The sequence below is a fragment of the Anser anser genome (genome assembly GCF_964211835.1).
Source record: "Anser anser genome assembly, chromosome: 3".
Lineage (NCBI taxonomy): Eukaryota > Metazoa > Chordata > Aves > Anseriformes > Anatidae > Anser > Anser anser.
In genome coordinates this window covers 94,205,861-94,224,485 of record NC_139722.1, presented here as the reverse complement: position 1 = coordinate 94,224,485, position 18,625 = coordinate 94,205,861, and the positions used below count along the sequence as shown (strand labels likewise).

The following is an 18,625-nucleotide window of genomic DNA, read 5'->3' as shown; positions in this document are numbered from 1 at the left end:
TTCCAATTAAAAAAAAAGAAAAAAAGAAAAAGAAAAAAAGAAAATAAATATGGGTTCTAAAGCGCTTTCTCTCGCCTCCCTTGCCTGCTTCCCTGCACGCTGAATGCCTGGAAGTTCGTGTGGCAGGAATTGCAGGGGAAAGGAGAGGTGCGGTGTAAAAGCACGGCTGGTTTGGGGGTGAGGACCTGCCTCGCCGGGTCGCCGGGCTCCGGAGGAAGGAAGGGGCGAGAAACGAGGTGAGGCGAGTGGGAGGAGGAGAGGGGGAATGGAAGAAAAACAAAGTGGAGAGAGAGGGGAGGGAAAGGAGAGGGAAAGGGAAGGCGAGGAAGAGCGGGGAGGGCGGGGGAAGCCGTGGGACGGGGGCGGCAGCGAGCGGGGCGCCGGCGGAGCGGGAGCGAGGAGCGGAGCAGAGCCGGAGCGAAGCCGGAGCGAAGCCGGAACAGGGAGCGGGCCGCCGCCCTGCGCGGCTGTCGGCGGAGCCTCCGCTGGGCTCCGCGGTGCCTCCTTCCGCGGAGAGGGGCAGGGAGGAGAGGAGGGAGAGGGAAGCTCGTCGGGGAAGCTGGGCTAAGCCCAGAGCGTACTGTATGTGCCTGCTTCGGGGAGGGTCACCGGCATGAGGATGGGTCTAATGATCTCATCTTTCTTTTCTTCCCCGGCACTATTAGTGCTCAGATAGGCAGAATGAAGTGAAACTACGTGCAAATCATGTGTAAATTGTCTCAGTTAGGAGCCCTTTATCCGAACGTGTATCCCAGCCTGGCCCATTTACTTTCCCCCCATATCTCCTTTAGCTTTAACGAGGCTCGTTAAGATCACAATAATATTCCACCCTCTAATTGCTCATCCCATTCAACAAATATGTGCACACTGCTTTTCGCATTATTTGATCCCTTATTTAGGAGGGGTGTGGAGAGGGAGGGGGGAGAGCCGGGGAGAAGGGGAAGTGCCGAGATTAGGAGTTGCAAAGATTAAAAAAAAAAAAAAAAACACCACGCTTTTCCACCAGCCACCCTGCTTCCCTCCCCCCCCGTGCATTTGGGCGAAGTGGTAAAAACCTTTCTTACGTACTCAGTAATGATTGGCAGGGCTGACAGTGATTGGCAGGGGCTGCCATGGCAACGCCACAACGACACTCAGAAGACCAATAGAAAAGCGAAACAAAATGTTTCAGTGCTGCACTCACTGTGGATTTAGGGGAGATATTATGAGGCTGTTGTCATTAGGGCGATTGCTGTTGAATCACTGAATCCTGACTCGGCGGCGGCGCGGGGCCGGGTGTGTGTGAGTGCGTGTGTGTGTGTGCGTGCGTGTGTGTGTGCGTGTGCGTGTGTGTGCCCCTGCGTGTGCGTGTGCCCCCGTGCCTCTATGTGGCTGTGTGTGCGTGTGCGGGTGTGGATGCGTGCGCGGTGCGTGTGCCCTTTCCTCCCTTCTTCCTCCCTTTCTTTCTTTTCTCCTTGATTTATCTCCCCCTCTCCCCGGTCATCCCATGGTGTTCAGGTCCCCGCTAGAGCTTTATCCCACCCATTTCTTCTTGCCAAACTTCGCCGCCGACCCGCACCACCGCTCCCTCCTTCTCGCCAGCGGCGGCGGCGGCGGCAGCGGCAGCGGCTCGGGCTGCAGCCCCGGGGCCGGCGGCGGCGGAGGCGGCAGCTCCCGGGCACCCCACGAAGAGTTGTCAATGTTTCAGCTGCCCACCCTCAACTTCTCCCCGGAGCAAGTGGCCAGCGTCTGCGAGACGCTGGAGGAGACCGGAGACATAGAGAGGCTGGGGAGGTTCCTCTGGTCGCTGCCGGTGGCGCCGGGGGCATGCGAGGCCATCAACAAGCACGAGTCCATCCTCCGCGCCCGGGCGGTGGTGGCCTTCCACACGGGCAACTTCCGCGACCTCTACCACATCCTGGAGAACCACAAATTCACCAAGGAGTCCCACGGCAAGTTGCAGGCCATGTGGCTCGAAGCGCACTACCAGGAGGCCGAGAAGCTAAGGGGTCGCCCGCTGGGTCCGGTTGATAAATACAGGGTGAGGAAGAAGTTTCCGCTGCCCAGGACCATTTGGGATGGCGAGCAGAAGACGCACTGCTTCAAGGAGAGGACTCGCAGCCTCCTGAGGGAGTGGTACCTGCAGGACCCTTACCCCAACCCCAGCAAGAAAAGGGAACTGGCTCAGGCCACGGGGCTCACCCCCACGCAAGTAGGCAACTGGTTCAAAAACCGAAGGCAAAGAGACAGAGCTGCGGCGGCTAAAAACAGGTCAGTGGGGCTGCGGGCCCGGCGCCGGGCCGGGGCCGGGCGGGGGGTGCGGGCAGCGCGCCTTCGCCTCCCCTTCCCTCCCCTCCTCTTCCTCACCGCCGCCGGCAGAATCCGGCCCCCGCGACCGGCCGGCCCGGGCTCCCCCGGCCGCCGCAGGGATGCGCGGCTCCAAAGTTGCCGCCGCGCCCCGCTCCCTGCTCGGGCTCCCCACGGGCTCCCGGGGCGCAGGCAGGGCGCGCCCCCCCCCCCCCCCCCCCCGGGCGTGGGCAGCTCCCCCCGGGCGCGGGAGCAACGGACGGAGCGGCTCTGGCGGGGGCAGCGCCCGGCCCTGGCCGCCTCCCTGCGCGCAGCCGGAGCCGCCGAGGCTTTGCTCGGGTTTTCGGCTTCCCTGCCGCCGGCACGGGTCTGGCGAGGCCCCCTCACCCGCTGCAGGGCCGAGCCGAGCCGTGCTATCGCGAGCGGGCTGCCGCAGAGCGGGCGGCTCCTCTCCAATTGTTCCTATTCCTCTGCGCGCTCCGCGGGACCTGCGCGCACACGCGCGCCCCACAGCCTCTCGTCGCAGAGAGAAAAAGGGAGAAAAAGGGAGAAAAGCCCTGCGGAGATCGGGAAGCCTCTCTTTTCCCATCCCCGTCCCCCAGCTGGCTCCCCTTGGCGACCTGGCTCTCTGGCCGTGTGTTTCCCGTGCGGTTACGCTGGCATTTGTTTGCGCGTCCCTCGGTGTCTTTTTATTATTATTATCACCACTGCTGCTTTGCCATGGTAAAAGCCAGGCTCCCTGCTTTTAATTTCTTGCCTCCCCCTATAAAAGTTATTTTGCAAATGAAACTGGACCCTTAATCCGGCTCGCCACGCTGCTTTTATTTTAATTTAAGTTTGCTTACCACTGGAAGCGTGTAAACAAAACTTCTTGTTCTTTTAAATGCTGTCTCTTAAATTCCTCCTAATTATAGCGCTGGTGCTATTGATTCAAGATTCTGTAGGAGAAATGCAACCTAAAAGTGCCTGGCCATTTAATTTCCATTAAATGGAAAACAGATCAGTTTAGGACTGTAAATAAACACAAGTTGCCTACGGATGCTTTTGTTGACTCAACGCTGTTGACAGCAGATGAATGCACCAGGAATTGTAAATGGGAGAAAAATCAAAGACGCTGAAATTAGACAACTTAAAATATTGAGAAATGTAGAATAATCTGGCTACGCGTTTCTGTTCTTTACAGGCAGTTAAATAGAAAATACCCTTGCGAGAATCAGTGGAGTGAAAAGTGTATTTTGATTCACACTGGCAGTGCTAGTCATTATAGGTTGTGGCCGGCTGCTCAGTCCTGGACTTTTAGCCCCTTCCCCTTATCCCCGAATCCGGCTTTCTTTGGGCTTCGAGCAGAATAAGCAGGCACAGAGCAATGCTCGCAACACGATAACGAACCTGGAAATTATTTATCGCCTCTTAAAAGAATATATAAACGTTCAACAGCGGTGCCCCTGAAGTGTTGAGACTGAAAGGACCAGCGCTTTAAGGCTCCTTTCGGCTTTCAGATGGCAAAGGGACTTAAATTTCGAGCGGAGACAAGCGCTGCGCTCCACAATCGCCTCTTTTCATTGCAGTCGTGGCGTCGCCTCCCCGGGACGGGACCTTCCCGGGGCCACCCCTGCCCTCAGGGAACTGCTGGCCCGGCCCGATGCTCGCCGAGCACCCAGAGCCGGGCCCGGGGCGGACCCCCCGGCCCTTTGCACCTTTGGGGGCAGCGGCTCCCGCTCGCAGCCCCCGTCCCTGCCAGGCCCGCAGGGCTCGGGGCCGCCGGCGGGAGCAGGGTGGGTGCCCCGGGGGCAGCGGCTCGTCTTCTGCGGACCGCGGGGCTGTGAAATCGCCTCTCCCTGCCCCACGCCGGCCCTTAAAACCCCCAACCTCGCTGCTCGTAGGGAGCTGGGCACCAGCGCATCTCTAGCGCCCGGACCGGGGATAAGGGACCGGGGGCCGGGGACCGGTGCTCGGCTCCCACCCGGGCTCCGTGGCCGCCGAGGGCTCCGCGGGCGAGGCAGCACGGGGGAGCAGCGGGGCAGGCCGTGCCGAGCAGTGCAGAGCTGAGCCGAGCCGAGCCGCGCCGAGCCGTGACACCGCTGTCCTAGGCGGGTCGGGATCGTGGCGGGTCGGGCGCCGTCCCCTCGGCGCGGCTGGCGTCTGAGAGGGGCTGTGCTGTTGTTTTGTCTCCCGGCGCGATGCAGGCTCCAGCACCAGGCGATAGGACAGAGCGGCATGCGGTCGCTGGCAGAGCCCGGCTGCCCGACACACAGCTCGGCCGAGTCTCCGTCCACGGCGGCCAGCCCGACCACCAGCGTCTCCAGTTTGACAGAAAGAGCCGAGACGGGCACCTCCATCCTCTCGGTAACCTCCAGCGACTCGGAATGTGATGTATGATATCGGAAAACAAACAAACACATCAGAAAAAAAAAATCCAAATCCAAACAACCAAGCACCCTCTCCCCGACCCGAGCAAAACAAAACGAGGCAACCTAGAATCAGGACACACACACGCATGCACGCACACACACAACGAGGAGGGACGAAAAGGCCAAACCCGACCCAAACATAATAGCAAACAAACAGACAGGGATCAGAGAATCCACCACCACCACCGTCAGCCAACACCACCACCAAGAGATGGAGCTAAAACTTCAACAGTCACAAACGCTGGTGCTGCAGCAGGGGGGTGGGGGGGCGGCGGGAAATAATAATAATTATATATATAAAAAGAAAAAAAAAGGAAAAAAAAAACAAAGCAAAAGTGACAATTGTATTCTTTTTAGGACAAGCACGATTTCTCCTTTGTGCTTTTCCATGGACGCATTTCACCCACTTGCATGATGATGATGATTAAATTTGTATCTGGGAAAAAATATTCTCTATAGTAAAGGAAAAAAAAAACAGAAAACAGACAAACAAATGCAAACTCCTATCGAATTTGTACAAAAAGCAAAAATAAAAAAAAATTAAAAAGGAACTCCTTGAAGAGGGAAATAACTAATGTTTATCGCCTTTTTGTTGGTCCTCTTTCTCTTTCTCTCTCCCTCTCCCTTTCTCTCTGTTTTTTTTTTTGTTTGTTTGTTTTGTTTTTTTAAGTCCAAGTGATGGTCCAGCCAAGATGCAATTTTCTGTTTTTTTGTTCAGCTGACAATCATTTTATTCGTAAGCACCTTTTTTTCTACACTTCTGTCACTGCCTGTGTGGGTACTGGTTATAAATGTGGAAAAAGAATAGTTATGACTGTAACAGATTTTTATTTTTATTTCAAAATTTTATATGAATTATGTATATCTTAATGATGCGGTCATTTTCCCAGTTTGTAATATATGTGTAGAAATGCTTGTATATGATATTTGCTCTACACTTTCTTTCTCCCCCCTATCTCTGTCTATCTCCCTCCCACCCTTTCTCTCTCTCTCCTTTTTATTTTCCTTGACTCGGTGTTCCTTGCACAAACTTAGCTGTCAAGATCTGACGTGCTAGGTTTTCAAAAGGGACCTCAGCGATAGAAAAAAAAAAAAAAAGAAAAAAAAAAAGCTTAGGGTGCAACTGTAGTTATCTTATGCAAAAGCTATTTTGAGTATTTCATAGCAGCTTTGGGGGGTCTCTTCTTAAACTCCACGTAGGACGCTTGAACTATTGTTTCCTTAACTGCGTGTTTATCTATATGTACAAACTTTCTAAATCAAATACAGTATTCCATTTTCTTATCTACCCAGCGCTGTTGGTGTTTCTGTCCGCCACGGAAAAGCCTGCCCTGCCCGGCTCGCCGGGACCCCCGAGCGGATTCTGGGGGCACGCAGGGGCTGGAATTGCGCCGTGTCCCCTCGGGTCCCCTCCGCCACCGCGGGCTCCGGCGTTTTTCCCCGCGGGACTTTTTCATTTTTCTTTTGCTGTGGACTCCCAGCTTGAAAGGATTCCTCCGGCCGCCCGGCTGCGGGACCGGGTGTCTCCAGAGAGCGTTTAAGACATTTCGGGATTTGTTTTGTAGCTTTAAATGAAAACAAAAACATAAACTCCTCGCCCTAAGCGGGCTGCAGCTCCTCCCCTCGAACCCGGAGTATATTGTAATGTGCTGAAAGAAGCCTTTATTTGCATGACTAACAGTATTTCAGCATCTTTTTCTCTTTTTCCTTTTTTTTTTTCCTTTTTTTTTTTTTTCATTAAAGTTTTGCTTTGCCCTGGGCAGATTATTCAGCCGTGAATTAAAGAGAGGTAAATTCTGAACTTGTTTTTACTTGAAAATACAATTTTGAAACTTACCAGGGATTTAGGGAGGAACGTGCCTGGAATTTCTTGACCATTTCCAAACTAATTCGGACTTCCGATCTACCTTTGTGTTGCCTGAGTCCTCTCCCCCTCTTCCCTCCTTCTCCTTTTTTGGGAAGTCCAAGCTAGGTTTATGAAAAGACTTAGGAAGCGCCTGGGCTTCCCCTCTCGTCCCCCCGCCCCGAGAGGCTACCTGGGGAGCCGGGGGAAGCCCCTAGGGTGTGAGAGCTTCTAGCAAGCCACTAATGGACAATTTTCAGGAATAAGCTGAAATGCAAATATGTTCCCGCACCCCCCTTTGCCCCCGAAGAAATGCCGCGTGCGTGCGCGACGCCCTTGCAGCGGGGCACGGCGGGGACGTGCCCCCCGTGGGACTCCCTGGCCGGGGCCGGGAGGAGCGGTAGGGGAGCCCACGAACCTCGTGTGTGTGTATGTGTGTGTGTGTGTTGTGTATGTATGTGTGTAAGGGGGGGGGTCTCCTGAGCTGCCCTGCTCCGGGCCCCGGTGCCCCGGCTCGTCCCGGGGGCAGCACCCGCCGCCGCCCGCCCCGTCGGGGTTCGCTGCCTGGCGGCACCGGCGGGGCCGGTCGAGGTGGTTTAGAGGAAAATAACGCCCGGTTGTGCCAGGATGGGAATTGCTGGGGGCGGGGGGGTTGTGTGTGGGGGAACAATAGCGCTCCAGTGTACCGCTGGGGTGGGAGAAGGGGGCTTAGGGCTTCCCCTCCCCCACGCGGCACTTAGAGGGGAGAAAAACACCCAGGAGGGGTGGAAAGGCTCCCAAATGATCGGCACCCACGCACGCGTGAGCTCGGGCTGCTCTTTCTCTCCCTCCGGCAGCCAAGGCCTGGAGACGAAGAGATCCCGGCCCTGAGAGTCACCCCGGGGCTCGGTCGGAAGGCGATCCGCGATGCTGCTCCGCTGGGGTTTTTGCCACAATATTTCTGCTCCGCGCTGGTAGGAGTGTCGTTCTCATCCTGCTTTATTTTTGACGGGCTGTAATACCTGAAAGGATTCAGAGGCGTGAAAGTTTGAGATTTTTTTTATTTTTTTGCTTTCCCTTCCTTCATTTTCGCGTCTGGAGGCTGCAGCTAGAAGGCGTCGAGCCGGCAGCAGCAACCCACCCCAGCTGAGCCCTACACCGCTGCCGCTGGCTTTTTCTCCCCTCCGATCAGGCCCCCAAAAGATCGCCCCGTCGTGCCGCGGCAGCTGGGGGAGGCCAGAGGTCGCCTTTAGCCTCCCTACGGATCCTCCGGGCCCGGGGCTCCAGCTCCCCCCGAGCAGGGCAGTTGCTTCCCTACCATAACCGCTCCACCCCCCCCCCCAAAAAAAAAAAAAAAAAAAGGAAAAAGCCGTCTGAGCCCAAAATTCGATTGGCCGTGGCAGTTGTAGCAGGCCCACAGGGGGGATCTTTGAGCCCCCCCTCCCCGCCGAGCCTACGACACGCGTGGGGGGCGCACCCGGGCTGGGGGTGCCGAGGGCGAGGTTAATGATATGCTGGGCTCCGGAACGGGTAAATGATGTTGTTTTCGGATTTGCATTAAAAACCTGAATGGCTGATTGAGGTGTAAATCTCTGAAAAGCTGCGTTTAAGCCTCCTGGCCCACTAAGTCCGCCTGCCCCGGGAAGATAGGGCCTATCGAGCCCCGCGAAACCGGAGGGCCTGCCTCTTCCCCTCGCCTGGCCGATCGTTATCGACAGCACGAGTTTATTCTCGGCCAGTGATTAGGGTGAAATTACTCGGAAGCCCAAGTGCGGCTGGTCGATGCGGAGGCGAAGGCCCTGGGACGGGCGGCAGATGGCCGCAGCCCTGCAGCCGCCCCCCCCCCCCCCCCCGACGGCAGCGACCTGGGGCTGGAGCTCCCACCCGCGACCCCCGACGTGCTTGGACGGCTCCTGCCTCCGCACCCCCCCCTCGGCTCTCGCTGCCCAAGGGCAGCCCCCAGCCCACGGGCAGCTCCCCCCGATCCATTACAGCTGCCTCGCAGAGGGGCTGCGATCTGCTTGCCCGTTGCCCTTAATTTTTAGCATCCCCAGATGAGGTTGCTGCCCCGGCCCGAAGTGAAAAGAAAATGTGGACGTTGGTGCCCTGGTATTGCTCTGATTTCTTCGGTTAGCTGAGCACAACTTTCCATTCGTGTTTATTCATGCAGCTTCTTATTGAGCTCCACATCGCACTGGCCTGGATTCCGTGTGTAGGGAGAAGATAGACAAACACGGCCTTTTCCTAGAGCACACGAACACACACACACACTCACACGGGCGTGCACACACGCGAGTCCACAATGCCCCCGTGGCCTGTAGCTGCATCACCACCCTATAGAGAGAGCCCTGACACACACAAGTTTGTAGATGGAGTATAAAAAAGCAAGGGGGGAAATGAACCAAACCATCCAATTGCAGATGGAGAAAGCAAAGGGAGGGGAGAGAGAAAGAGTTGGGAAGAAAAAACACTGAGGATACAACCGATGGCCGGGCTAAGTATTCTGTTCTGGCACGGCAATAACAAAGGGCACGGGCTGTGGGGACAGAGCTACGATTAAATGATGCTAAAGGGTTTCTGTCTGGGGAAGCAAGTCTGTTCTGGCTTGTTTTCGGCGCTGGTCTTTTTTATTTGGAAAAGAGGTGTTTTCTGAGCAGTATGCTTCAAAGCGCCTCGGCACCTCGGGATCGGTGAGAGAAGCAAGATGCATAAGAGTAATGAATAAATAAAGGCTAGATGTAAATATCTGGAAGAGTGTGCTTTGAGTCGCCTTGCTGTAACCGAGAGGAAGTGTCAGGATCTGCTCCCCGTATGGCAGGCAGGTCCTTTGCTGAACAGGTCGAAAGAAAGAAGAAAACTACACTGGAAGTCAAGACTTACAATATCTAACGCCAGACTGTGAGTGACTTTAATTCCACTCCTAGCTATTAGAGGGAGGTTTAGCTCTACAGCAAATATTTGCTTTTCTGTCCCCATAGAAACATCATTAGGGGAAGTTCATTTAATAATAAGGTCAATTAAAGAGTATTTTTCAATGAGTGGAGGAAAAATTGCTTTCCTACTGGAATAACCTCTCCAGCAATACCTGGCAACAACAAAGTAGTGCTGCAGTGTACCACAGCACGCTGGTTTGTGAACGGGCCCAGAGGGGTGCGTGTGTTTGGGTGGGTGGGTGGCTGTGCACGAACACGTGTGAGCTCCCACGTCCACGCAGCGTGGCTGTGTGCACATGCTGCTGAGGTGGAGTCTTTGTGTACAACATACACACATGCACGCTCACATATGTATGGGGACACACGTACACATAGACATGTGCATGTTTTCGGATTAAAGTAGCTCTTGTAATGTCTTGTAGAACACTGCATATTCCCCTTTAATATCTAAATAGGTCAGTAATGTAGTTCAATAACATTGGAGGTGCCCGTATATTCTCTCTCTTCAGCCTGTGATAAAACATTCTTTAAGACTATTGGGATTTTACACTGTAATTCTATTAAATAGTAATTGAAGGGTCGCGAGAGGCTATGATACAGGATCAGCAGTGTGTAAGCTGTCCGTTTGAACTTTAATTTGGAATCATAGGCAGATGGGATCACGGCCTCTTTGTGGTGCTTGCAGATTTAAAACTAGCCGGCACATGGAGGAGGAGAAAAAAAAAACAAAAACAAAAAACAAAAAAACTGCAATGCAGATTCATTCATTAAACATGAAAGGTTAGTGGAAGAGAGGATAAACGTTTAGACGTCTAGGTAAATACTGAAATATTCTTTCCTCCCGTCGCTTCCCTCCTACAGTAACCCCCAAGTATCTCAGTTACCGATTTTCCATTGTTATTACAAATTGCTTTCCTTTACATCCCCAGTGGGGATAAGTGTACCTGAACGACTTATTTATACCCGAATCACGGTCCATCTGCGAAACTTTTATTCCACTTTCGGCCTGGGGGAAGCCAGCTTTATTTTCTTATTTACCCTTCCTCTGTCTCTCCCCTGCGCCTCGTTTGACTCCTTTTAAAGCCGTCTCCTTCAGAGGGGTGCCGGAGCCAAGCCCGGTGCCGAGCTGCGGGCACAGCAGAAGGGAAGGAGCTGTTTGCAGCTTAAAGGGATAAAAGAGCGCCCTGTGAATTGACCTCCCCTAGCCGGAAGGCGAGCGGTAAAAGCGATGCTCTGCAGGGGGAACCGCGGGTGCTGAGCGCGGCCGGGGGTCGTGGGCACCTCCGTGGGCACCTCCGTGGGCACCTCCGTGGGTGCCCGTCCGTGGGTGCATTTTGGCCAACTCTTAGGCCCGAAGCCGGTGTAGTTCCATCTTATCTGAAAACAAAAGACTTCCCAACTGCGAGTCAGATCCTCCTCCCCGCCCCCCCCGCCCCGGCTGTATCGTATTAAAAAGGAGCTTTCATTGTTTATTTCTAAATATTTGTGAAGCAGACAGTGGATGGGTTAACCTAATTAACACATCCGTACTGTATATGCGTGGACCAAACGGTACAGCGGATTTCTAATGCGATGGTTGAATGTGATAGTCATTTCTGTGTTACAGGAGATTACAGCAACACTGGAGCATTTCCAGATTGTAGATGGTTTTAGATGTTGAATTTCCAGATGAGTATTTACCATCATAACTAATTTAAGACCATTATTAAATAGAAATTCTCAGCAGGGCTCTTTAATGATGGAACACGTTACTAATTACAGAGTTTACGCTCTGTTTTGGCTAAGCAGTCTAGAGGGATGGGATTGTGCTCTGCATGCAAAGCCAATATTACTAACGAGGAGGCATCATACCCCTAACATTTCAATCATATTATTAAAGAAAGCCACTTCTTGCCTTATCTGGGAGAGGAGAGAGCGACAGCGATTTGCTTACCGGGCTCCCAGCCCCTGGAAAGAGCCGGAGTCGGGAGCAGCATCTCCCCCCTGCCGTCCTCCCCCCCGGCAGCGGCGGGCAGCCTGGGCCCGCTGCCACCAAAAGGGCCTCGGGGACAGAGGCGGGGGGGAGCTCCCCAGCGAGGGCTGCCCCTGTCCCGCTCCCCGCAAAAGCCACAGACAGGCAGTCCGCTGGGGCGGCCGCACAAAGCCGGGCGAGGGGCGCGGATTTGGTGGGACACCCCCCCCCCCCCCCCATATTCTCCCCCGGTGACGGCGGGTCCCTGTGTGCGGGTGCTCACGTCGAGGCGTGGGGCTGCGCCGTCGGAAGGAAGAAGGGAGCCGGCCTACGGGCCAGGGGCTCCCGGCCCCGAGCCCCCTGCCTTGCCCCGCCAGGAGCCGGGAAGTGGCGCCGCCCGGCCCGGCCTCGTTCAGCCTCCGCGGCTCAGCCTCCGCCGGGCCTCCCGAGCCTCCCCGCCGCTGTCCCCCGGGTCAGGCTGCACGTGCGGCTCGGGCACTCCGCTGCCCTCGCCATTGCTTCGCAAATACAATAGCCCTGCAGACTGTGAGGCTCCCTAGAGCCAGTGCTTATTTACTCATCTCCGACGTGGGCCACCTAAAATTACATTTAGTTTCCCCTGACAATGGCAATTTTCTCCTTCCCCACCCACTTCCCAGCCCACCTCCCCCCTCTCTCCAGGTTACGGAGCACGCTGTTGCGCTCAGCCCCGGTGTCAGTGCCGGATTTTCGTTGCCCTTGAAAGGACGACAGACTGCTCTCAGCCTGTTCTCATTCTCGCTATCCATTAATGTATTTGATCCGGACGATTAATAAGTACCGAAGACAGGTTTGCAATAACCTGCTATTACGTTCAATGGCAGCTTTGCCCGCGTACAGACTTTTTGGATTGGCTCGCTCGCTCTGCCTATCTTTAAAAGGTGCATTATCTCTCCTTTCTGCGGATATACGCACGTATATATATCCACAGGAATACACAAACGCATTTCCTCTTTATACACACGCACGTACTTGCAAACGCGGGTTCTTGTTTTCCACTTTTCCCCCCAGCGTGGCATTACAGAGCGCACAGAGCAGGGACACAGACCAGCGGCCGGGGGCTGGAGAGGCTTTTCCCTCTCCTTCTCTTTTCAAGAACCCTTTCGTGCCATCTAACCACCAACCCGAACATAACATGTCGGCGTGGATTTGAGGGAAATTAAACTGTCTTCCCCCGCCGTGTGCTTGCGAGGCAGACCGCGGTAACTGCTCCAAAGGGATCCTCCCGGTTTTGCTGCAGCGGCTCTCCTTCCATAACCGGGGCGCTCGCTGCAAGCCCGGCACCGGCGCTGGGGCCTCCCGGTCTCCGGGACCTTCACCTCGACGGGGCGGCCCGTGCCGTGCCGTGCCGAGCCAAGCCGTGCCGTGCCGGGCGGGGAGCCCGTGAGCGGAGGGAAGCAGCGCCCGGGCCGCCCCGGGCGACACCTGGAGGCGGGCAGGAGGCGTGGGGGGCCTCCGGGCCCCCCTGCCGTGCCGAGCCAAGCCGTGCCGAGCCGTGCCGGGGCTCTGCTCCCTCCCCAGCCGGGCCTTCCCATTTCCCTCTTGGCCCGGGCGCCGTGGCCCCGCCGGGCCCCGCTCCCGCCGCCACCGACGGCGCCTGAGCCCGTTTGGAAAGTGACTCATTCTGTAAATAATCTTTGACGTCCCCACAAAGCCGCCCTCCGAGAGGAGTTTATTAGCACGGAGCCATTAAAACAGATGTCATGTTAGCTTCCCCGTGACATTTGGGTGACACATCTCTCCCGATGAATTGCTAATTGTCTCCCCGCCCGCAGTAAACATCCCGCTCCATTGTCTGCGCTCAGGAGAGTTGCTGCCGCAAAACGCGGTCCTTCGCCGCTGGGGAGACCTCGCTGGGAGCCTCTTCTCCTGCCCCAGCCGCTGTCCTTCCCGCACGGCTCCCGCATCCCCTGCCTCCCCGGGAGCCCCCGTCCGTTCCCTGCACCTGGCGGGCCCGGCACGGCACGGCACGGCCCGGCTCGACGGACCCTGCTCCTTCCTCGCCACATCTCTCCCGCCGTGGCCCTGGAGCACCCCCGGCCCCCTGTGTCCCCTGCCGGCCCGGCACCCTGCCTTTCCTTCCCCGGCTCCCCCTCAACGTTTCTTTTTCCTGGAACAAAAGGTGTGTGCGGCGGGGTGTGGGGGGGGAGCTGCCAATTTGCAGCGCAGCGCAGGCACGGCGGTGACATATGTCATGTTCTGGAGACTTCGGATGCGAAAAGCAGGGGTGTGCATCGCCGAGCAGTCCCCTCCTCGTCCCCCGGTGGAGGCAGTCGGAGGAAACCGTCCAAAGGCTCGGCGGGGATGAGGCGCAGCAGCCCTGGGGATGAGCTTCCAGCTGAGCGGCTGCCTGAATGCGCCCCGCCGATGTACAGAGGGTTTCATATTCATAGCCCTTGCCTGTACATTGACACATAATCTCTCGCCCTTGTTAATTCTCAAAAGATACAGAGATAACTAATCCTCCCAGATAGATAGACACGGGCAGATTACGTGAGTGCAATCTATCTATCTGTCTGGGTATCCACACACACCGGCAGGCGTAAAGCGATTTTACAGGGTTTTCTTCCAGAGCACTACACAGAGGTAAGCAGGCGCAGAGCCCGACCTACCAGAAATGCAGAAATATTCGGTGAGGGTAGGCATATGCTTCTCCCTCAGACATTTGGAGCTACCTTGCGTTCTAGTTTTCACGTAACGGCACTCACTGTCTCTCCCTTTCCTTCGCAACAACGTGCCTGAGTTATACGCGAACACAGCTCTCCTTAGAGAAGAAAATTATGGAAAGAGAGAGAGGGAGGCGGAAGACCAGGTAGAGATGGAGTCTTTAAAAAAAAAAAAAAAAAGCAGCGTTTGAAATGATTTAGCTGCTGGATAAAGAAACCTATTTGGCATAAACTGAGATAAACTGAGACATTATTTTGATTACTCCAAAGCGCACCCGTTCTCACGCCCGCCAGCATTTGCAGCGAGAGTTACCTGGGCTCAGCTCGCTTTGGCGTTGGCTTTGTTCTGATTTTTAGCATAGATCTTTTGTGGATGACAGTCGCAAAACAAAGCGGTCCTGGGATGCTTGCTAAATCTCCCCCCGGGGGTGCCGAGCTCCTGCCTGCACCCAGCTCGGGGGTGCTCCCCCCCGTTCCCCGTGGGGCCAGCGCCCGTCCCCGCAGGCTGCTGTAGGACCGGGCTCCCAGAGCGGCTGATTTTGTAAATGCCGTGGCTGGGGGGGTACAGAGAGGAACGGGGGGCACAGAGAGGAACGGGGGGACAGCAGCTCCAGGAGGCGCCGGGAGCGCGCCTGGCGGGGACGCGCCCGGCGGATCGGGCACTCCGGGGGCTCCTGTGGCACCCCGCTCCGCAGTGCCTATTAGATGTCATTGTCTTACAAATGAGGAGACACCGCTACCATCAGAATGATAACAACGCACTTCTTGAAAACGCGAGTCTCTTTTAGCGGGTCGCCAGAGGCAACGGGGCTTTTAGCGCTAAAATCGGATTCCTCCCGCTTGCGACTTCCCCGTGTCCTGATGTCCTGAAACTGTCCGTCCTATCTGTAATCTTTGTTCTGCTATTAGCAATACAATACGCATTGATCTGCACAGGAATGATCCCGGATGAATTAGTTCCACAAGGGCTCTCCCCCGAAAAAGGGTACACTCGCTCTGCTCCGCACATGCGGCAAGTTTTCTCCTTGTCTGGAAACTGCAGTTTTCGGGGGGGAGGAGAGGGGAGGAAGGTGGAACGCGGCACTTTTTCACTGAATCTGGGTCACTAGAGGAAGGTAGCTCATGCTCTCTTGCCAAGACTCTTCCCTCCGGCTAATGACTTTGTCTGGTACTAGTGAAGTCGCTAAGACTTGTTTTTATCTGCAGGTCCAGAGCAAATGTTGAAGAATCCTCGGATTTTGCATCTCTCTGCTGCGGCTGTCAATGACTCAGGCGCTCACTCTGAGAATTACCGTGTGTCAGAGGGGAAACAGCTCACTGCAGACAAATGGGGACTGCGTATTAGGAAACAGCTTTCCGAGCTGCATTGTTCAGACCGATGCTTACTTCTTCCATTACAAAATCGAGATGCTCCTCGGTCTCATCCAACACGCTAGCGTTACACCTCGAGAGGGGAGAAGAAAGTCCGAAGAACTGAAGGCTGGAAAACGCAGACAGGAAACAAGCCACATCTCCCCTCCAGAATAAAAACCTTCTCACCAAAATAAAGCACGAATTAGAGCCCGAATCTATATGTAATCAATACTGATCTGGAACCAATCTGTTCCTGGCTGGCTGCGTGCGGATCCCAGGGCTGCAAGTGCTTGTGATTACATGGAGTGGGAGGGTCATTTTCTAACAAGGGTGCTCACTGTATCTGAGCTCCAAATTATCCAGAGAGGACAGATGGCCCTTCTGATCTTATAATGAGAGCAGGGAGTGATTATCAGTCTGAACCAAAAAAATGATGCTCTGCTGACATATTTTCACAGTTCTAAAATCTGTGCTTGCACTTGTGCCTCGCTTCATATCCCTCTTCGTTTAAATTAAGCATCGTTGGGGATTTTGGAGGGCTGTGTGAAATCCGTTTATTTATCTCTGTCTGTGCGTCTCTGCCTCTCTCTCCATGTATCTATCTAGGACATGTGTACAGACACAAAACAAAGGAAAGCAAAAGGTCACTTCACAGGAACTCTTAAGCCAAATCACGCTTGGCAAAATATTTATATATAAATATATTTGCCAATAATTAAGAAGCCCAGCTGCCTCCCGGATGCCTAGATTTTATGCTTGCTTCTTGGCAGTTTTCTGGAGCTGTTGCATTCCATCTAATTACTGTAACACACGGGTTGTCAGCCCAGACTCGAGCTCCTATATTAAAAAAAAATTGATACTTGTCTATGTACACATATATACAGATCTATTTGATTCACGTTTTATTTTATTTTATTTTATTTTTTTCAGAAGTATCTGTGGCAGAGAGTAGAATCCCCCATGGAGGACAAATAAACTCATGATGGATGAGGAGGTATTTCTTTTGCAGCAGATTGCTGCAACTTCTCAGCCTAAAAATAGTGTTAGTTCGCCTCTATTCAGAATAGAAAGCGATGCAAGGAGGCCCAGGGAAGTTTCCAACATAGCTCTGGAGACTTCCAGGAGTCAGATCTCCATCCCTCCCCTGTTCAAATCTCTCAGAGGTGAGCTCGCTATTGCAAAGAAGTTTGGTCAGTTCAAACAAATTAAATCAGGGGACTGTTCAGTGGTTGCACAGTCATTTCACTCTCTTATTTGCACTGTAATATTGCTTTACCCTCTAATTGCCACATATACTTTTCACTCTCCAAATATGAAAGACAAATATTGAATCCATTTAAACTTGTACAGTGATAAGGCGGAACGGGCGGGCGAGGAGAGCATTTTCGGCGTGTTCATGCTGCCATCTACTGGTCACACAACTGTCAGCGACTTCCTAGTGTCTTAAAACTTTTTCTTATTTTCAGAGAGAAGAGGAAAAGGTCTACGGCAAACGATGGGTAATGCAGCTCGATAATGTCGCCAGTAGGTCTGGGGGGTCGCCACGCCACTCATTTTAAGCACAGGAATGGCTCCTTTTTCTTCACCGGAGCTATACTCCCTGCCCAGAGCTAAGCTATAAGGAACCTTTACAAACATCAGCTCTAAATATAAGGTGATTTTGTGCAAAGAAGTCTGGATATTTTTTTATTTTTCATGCCAAGAGATTCCAATAATGTATTCCCTGTAGACTGTTTGATTTGCAGAAACTAACAAACAAACCCCCATGTTTCAGATACCCTGTATGATTACCAATGCCATAATTAACGGCAGCTAGTCTCAAAGTTTCCCACCTGAATCCCACTCCAAACCATGCCATGAGGTGTGCCATACTACTTAAGTAACAGCACTGTGACTTAGTCTGTATTTTGTCAACTCTTTCTGTAAAGTGCCTTGTTTTTATAGCAGAGGTGCTTTCCCTGAGGTATCATCTCATATTATTGTCTGTTTGTTTCCAAACGACTGCTGATTGATTTGAAATAATGACACCATCTAGTAATTTTATCCCATGGTGTACATAAATGACTCCTTCAAGGACAGTGTATTAGGAGAAATGGGTAGAGTAATACTTAACATTTCCACCTGTAGATTGTCCGGGTCAGAGCCACAGAGACCTTAACTATTAAGTAACTAATTACTAGTTAACTAATTGTTAATTAACTAATTACTGAGGTTCGAGCTAAGCTCCAGTAAAACCATCACAGCACCCTGCAGGTGCTCACTGTATAGCACAGATGCTCGTTGTATAGCAACTGCCTCTGTTCTGAGGGAATCAAGCAGCTTTGGGCCCAGCAGACACCTCAAGCGAAGCACCAATTTTCAGAGTCTACCCACAGAACCTCACTCAGGGGACATTGATTTGTCCTCTTAAAAATACTGCCATCTCCATGGCCTGTTAGGACATGAGAAAAGTGGGTAACTGATTCTTACTGCAAACCAGGTAGGGTATAACCAGAGTTAACTGTTCAAAATCTTTTAATTTCCATGTGACAGTAGCCTGAATTAAGGAGGGGATTCCTGACTGAGAGCATTGACTGGACAGGCTGCATCCCCCTACAGCGGTGACTTACCTAAGTCTTAAGCAGTGACTTACCTAAGGTCTGTAATGCCTTAGGTTTTATCTTTTGGAGACAGGTTTCTTTGGAAGCATTTCTGAGTTGCCTGACCTGCTCTATTCGTAATTCTGTCTGACTGGTTTAGCCACCCTCCTGCTCAATCTCCTAGCTCCTGTGGCACGTGTCCTTTGGTACCAACTACATGGTGTTCACGACATATAAGCAGAGGAGTGGTCCAGTGCGAGGTATTTGAGGCACTGAGCAGGAAAACATGGCCTTCATGAGCCAACAGAAAGACACATCCCTCTCTCTGAGGTCTCTGTGTGTCACTCCATCTTTAAGTGCTGCTTGTTTCTGATTAAGCAATATGGTGCTAGCCACACCTGTGTGAAGCAGCTGTGACAGCTTTCGACTCCTATGAGACTTTGGTCTAGCTAGCCACTGTGGGAAGGTACTTGACATCTGCTTTTCTTTTACTGCTGATAGCCTGAGTTTCAACATCTGTGGAGATTCTCTCTCAGCATATTTGAACAGCATCATTATACAAACAGAACACTATATTTAAAAGAA

At 53.3% G+C, this 18,625-nt stretch overlaps 2 protein-coding genes across 5 annotated transcripts in view; one reads left to right on the top strand and one right to left on the bottom strand.

The window, feature by feature from the left end:
* The window catches only part of LOC310897956 (uncharacterized protein), a 43,690-nt gene extending 42,646 nt beyond the window's left edge, over positions 1-1,044 (bottom strand). For all 3 annotated transcript variants that reach the window (XR_014582839.1, XR_014582840.1, XM_083832143.1), the window contains exon 1: positions 1-1,044. This exon is cut by the window's left edge and continues 2,635 nt beyond it. The gene's annotated coding sequence lies outside the window, so the exon portion shown is untranslated.
* Positions 1,045-1,190: 146 nt separating this feature from the next.
* On the top strand, positions 1,191-5,985 carry SIX3 (SIX homeobox 3). Of its 2 annotated transcripts, XM_083832132.1 has the most exons (3): positions 1,191-2,250; positions 4,473-4,632; positions 5,055-5,985. In XM_083832132.1, the coding sequence occupies exons 1-3, from the start codon at positions 1,487-1,489 to the stop codon at positions 5,154-5,156; spliced, it is 1,026 nt and encodes a 341-aa protein (XP_083688258.1). In that variant the 5' UTR covers positions 1,191-1,486; the 3' UTR covers positions 5,157-5,985. The 2 variants fall into 2 exon arrangements, with proteins under 2 accessions (XP_083688258.1, XP_083688257.1); XM_083832131.1 differs by having other exon boundaries at positions 1,195-2,250; positions 4,473-5,985.
* The last annotated feature ends 12,640 nt before the right edge of the window (positions 5,986-18,625 follow it).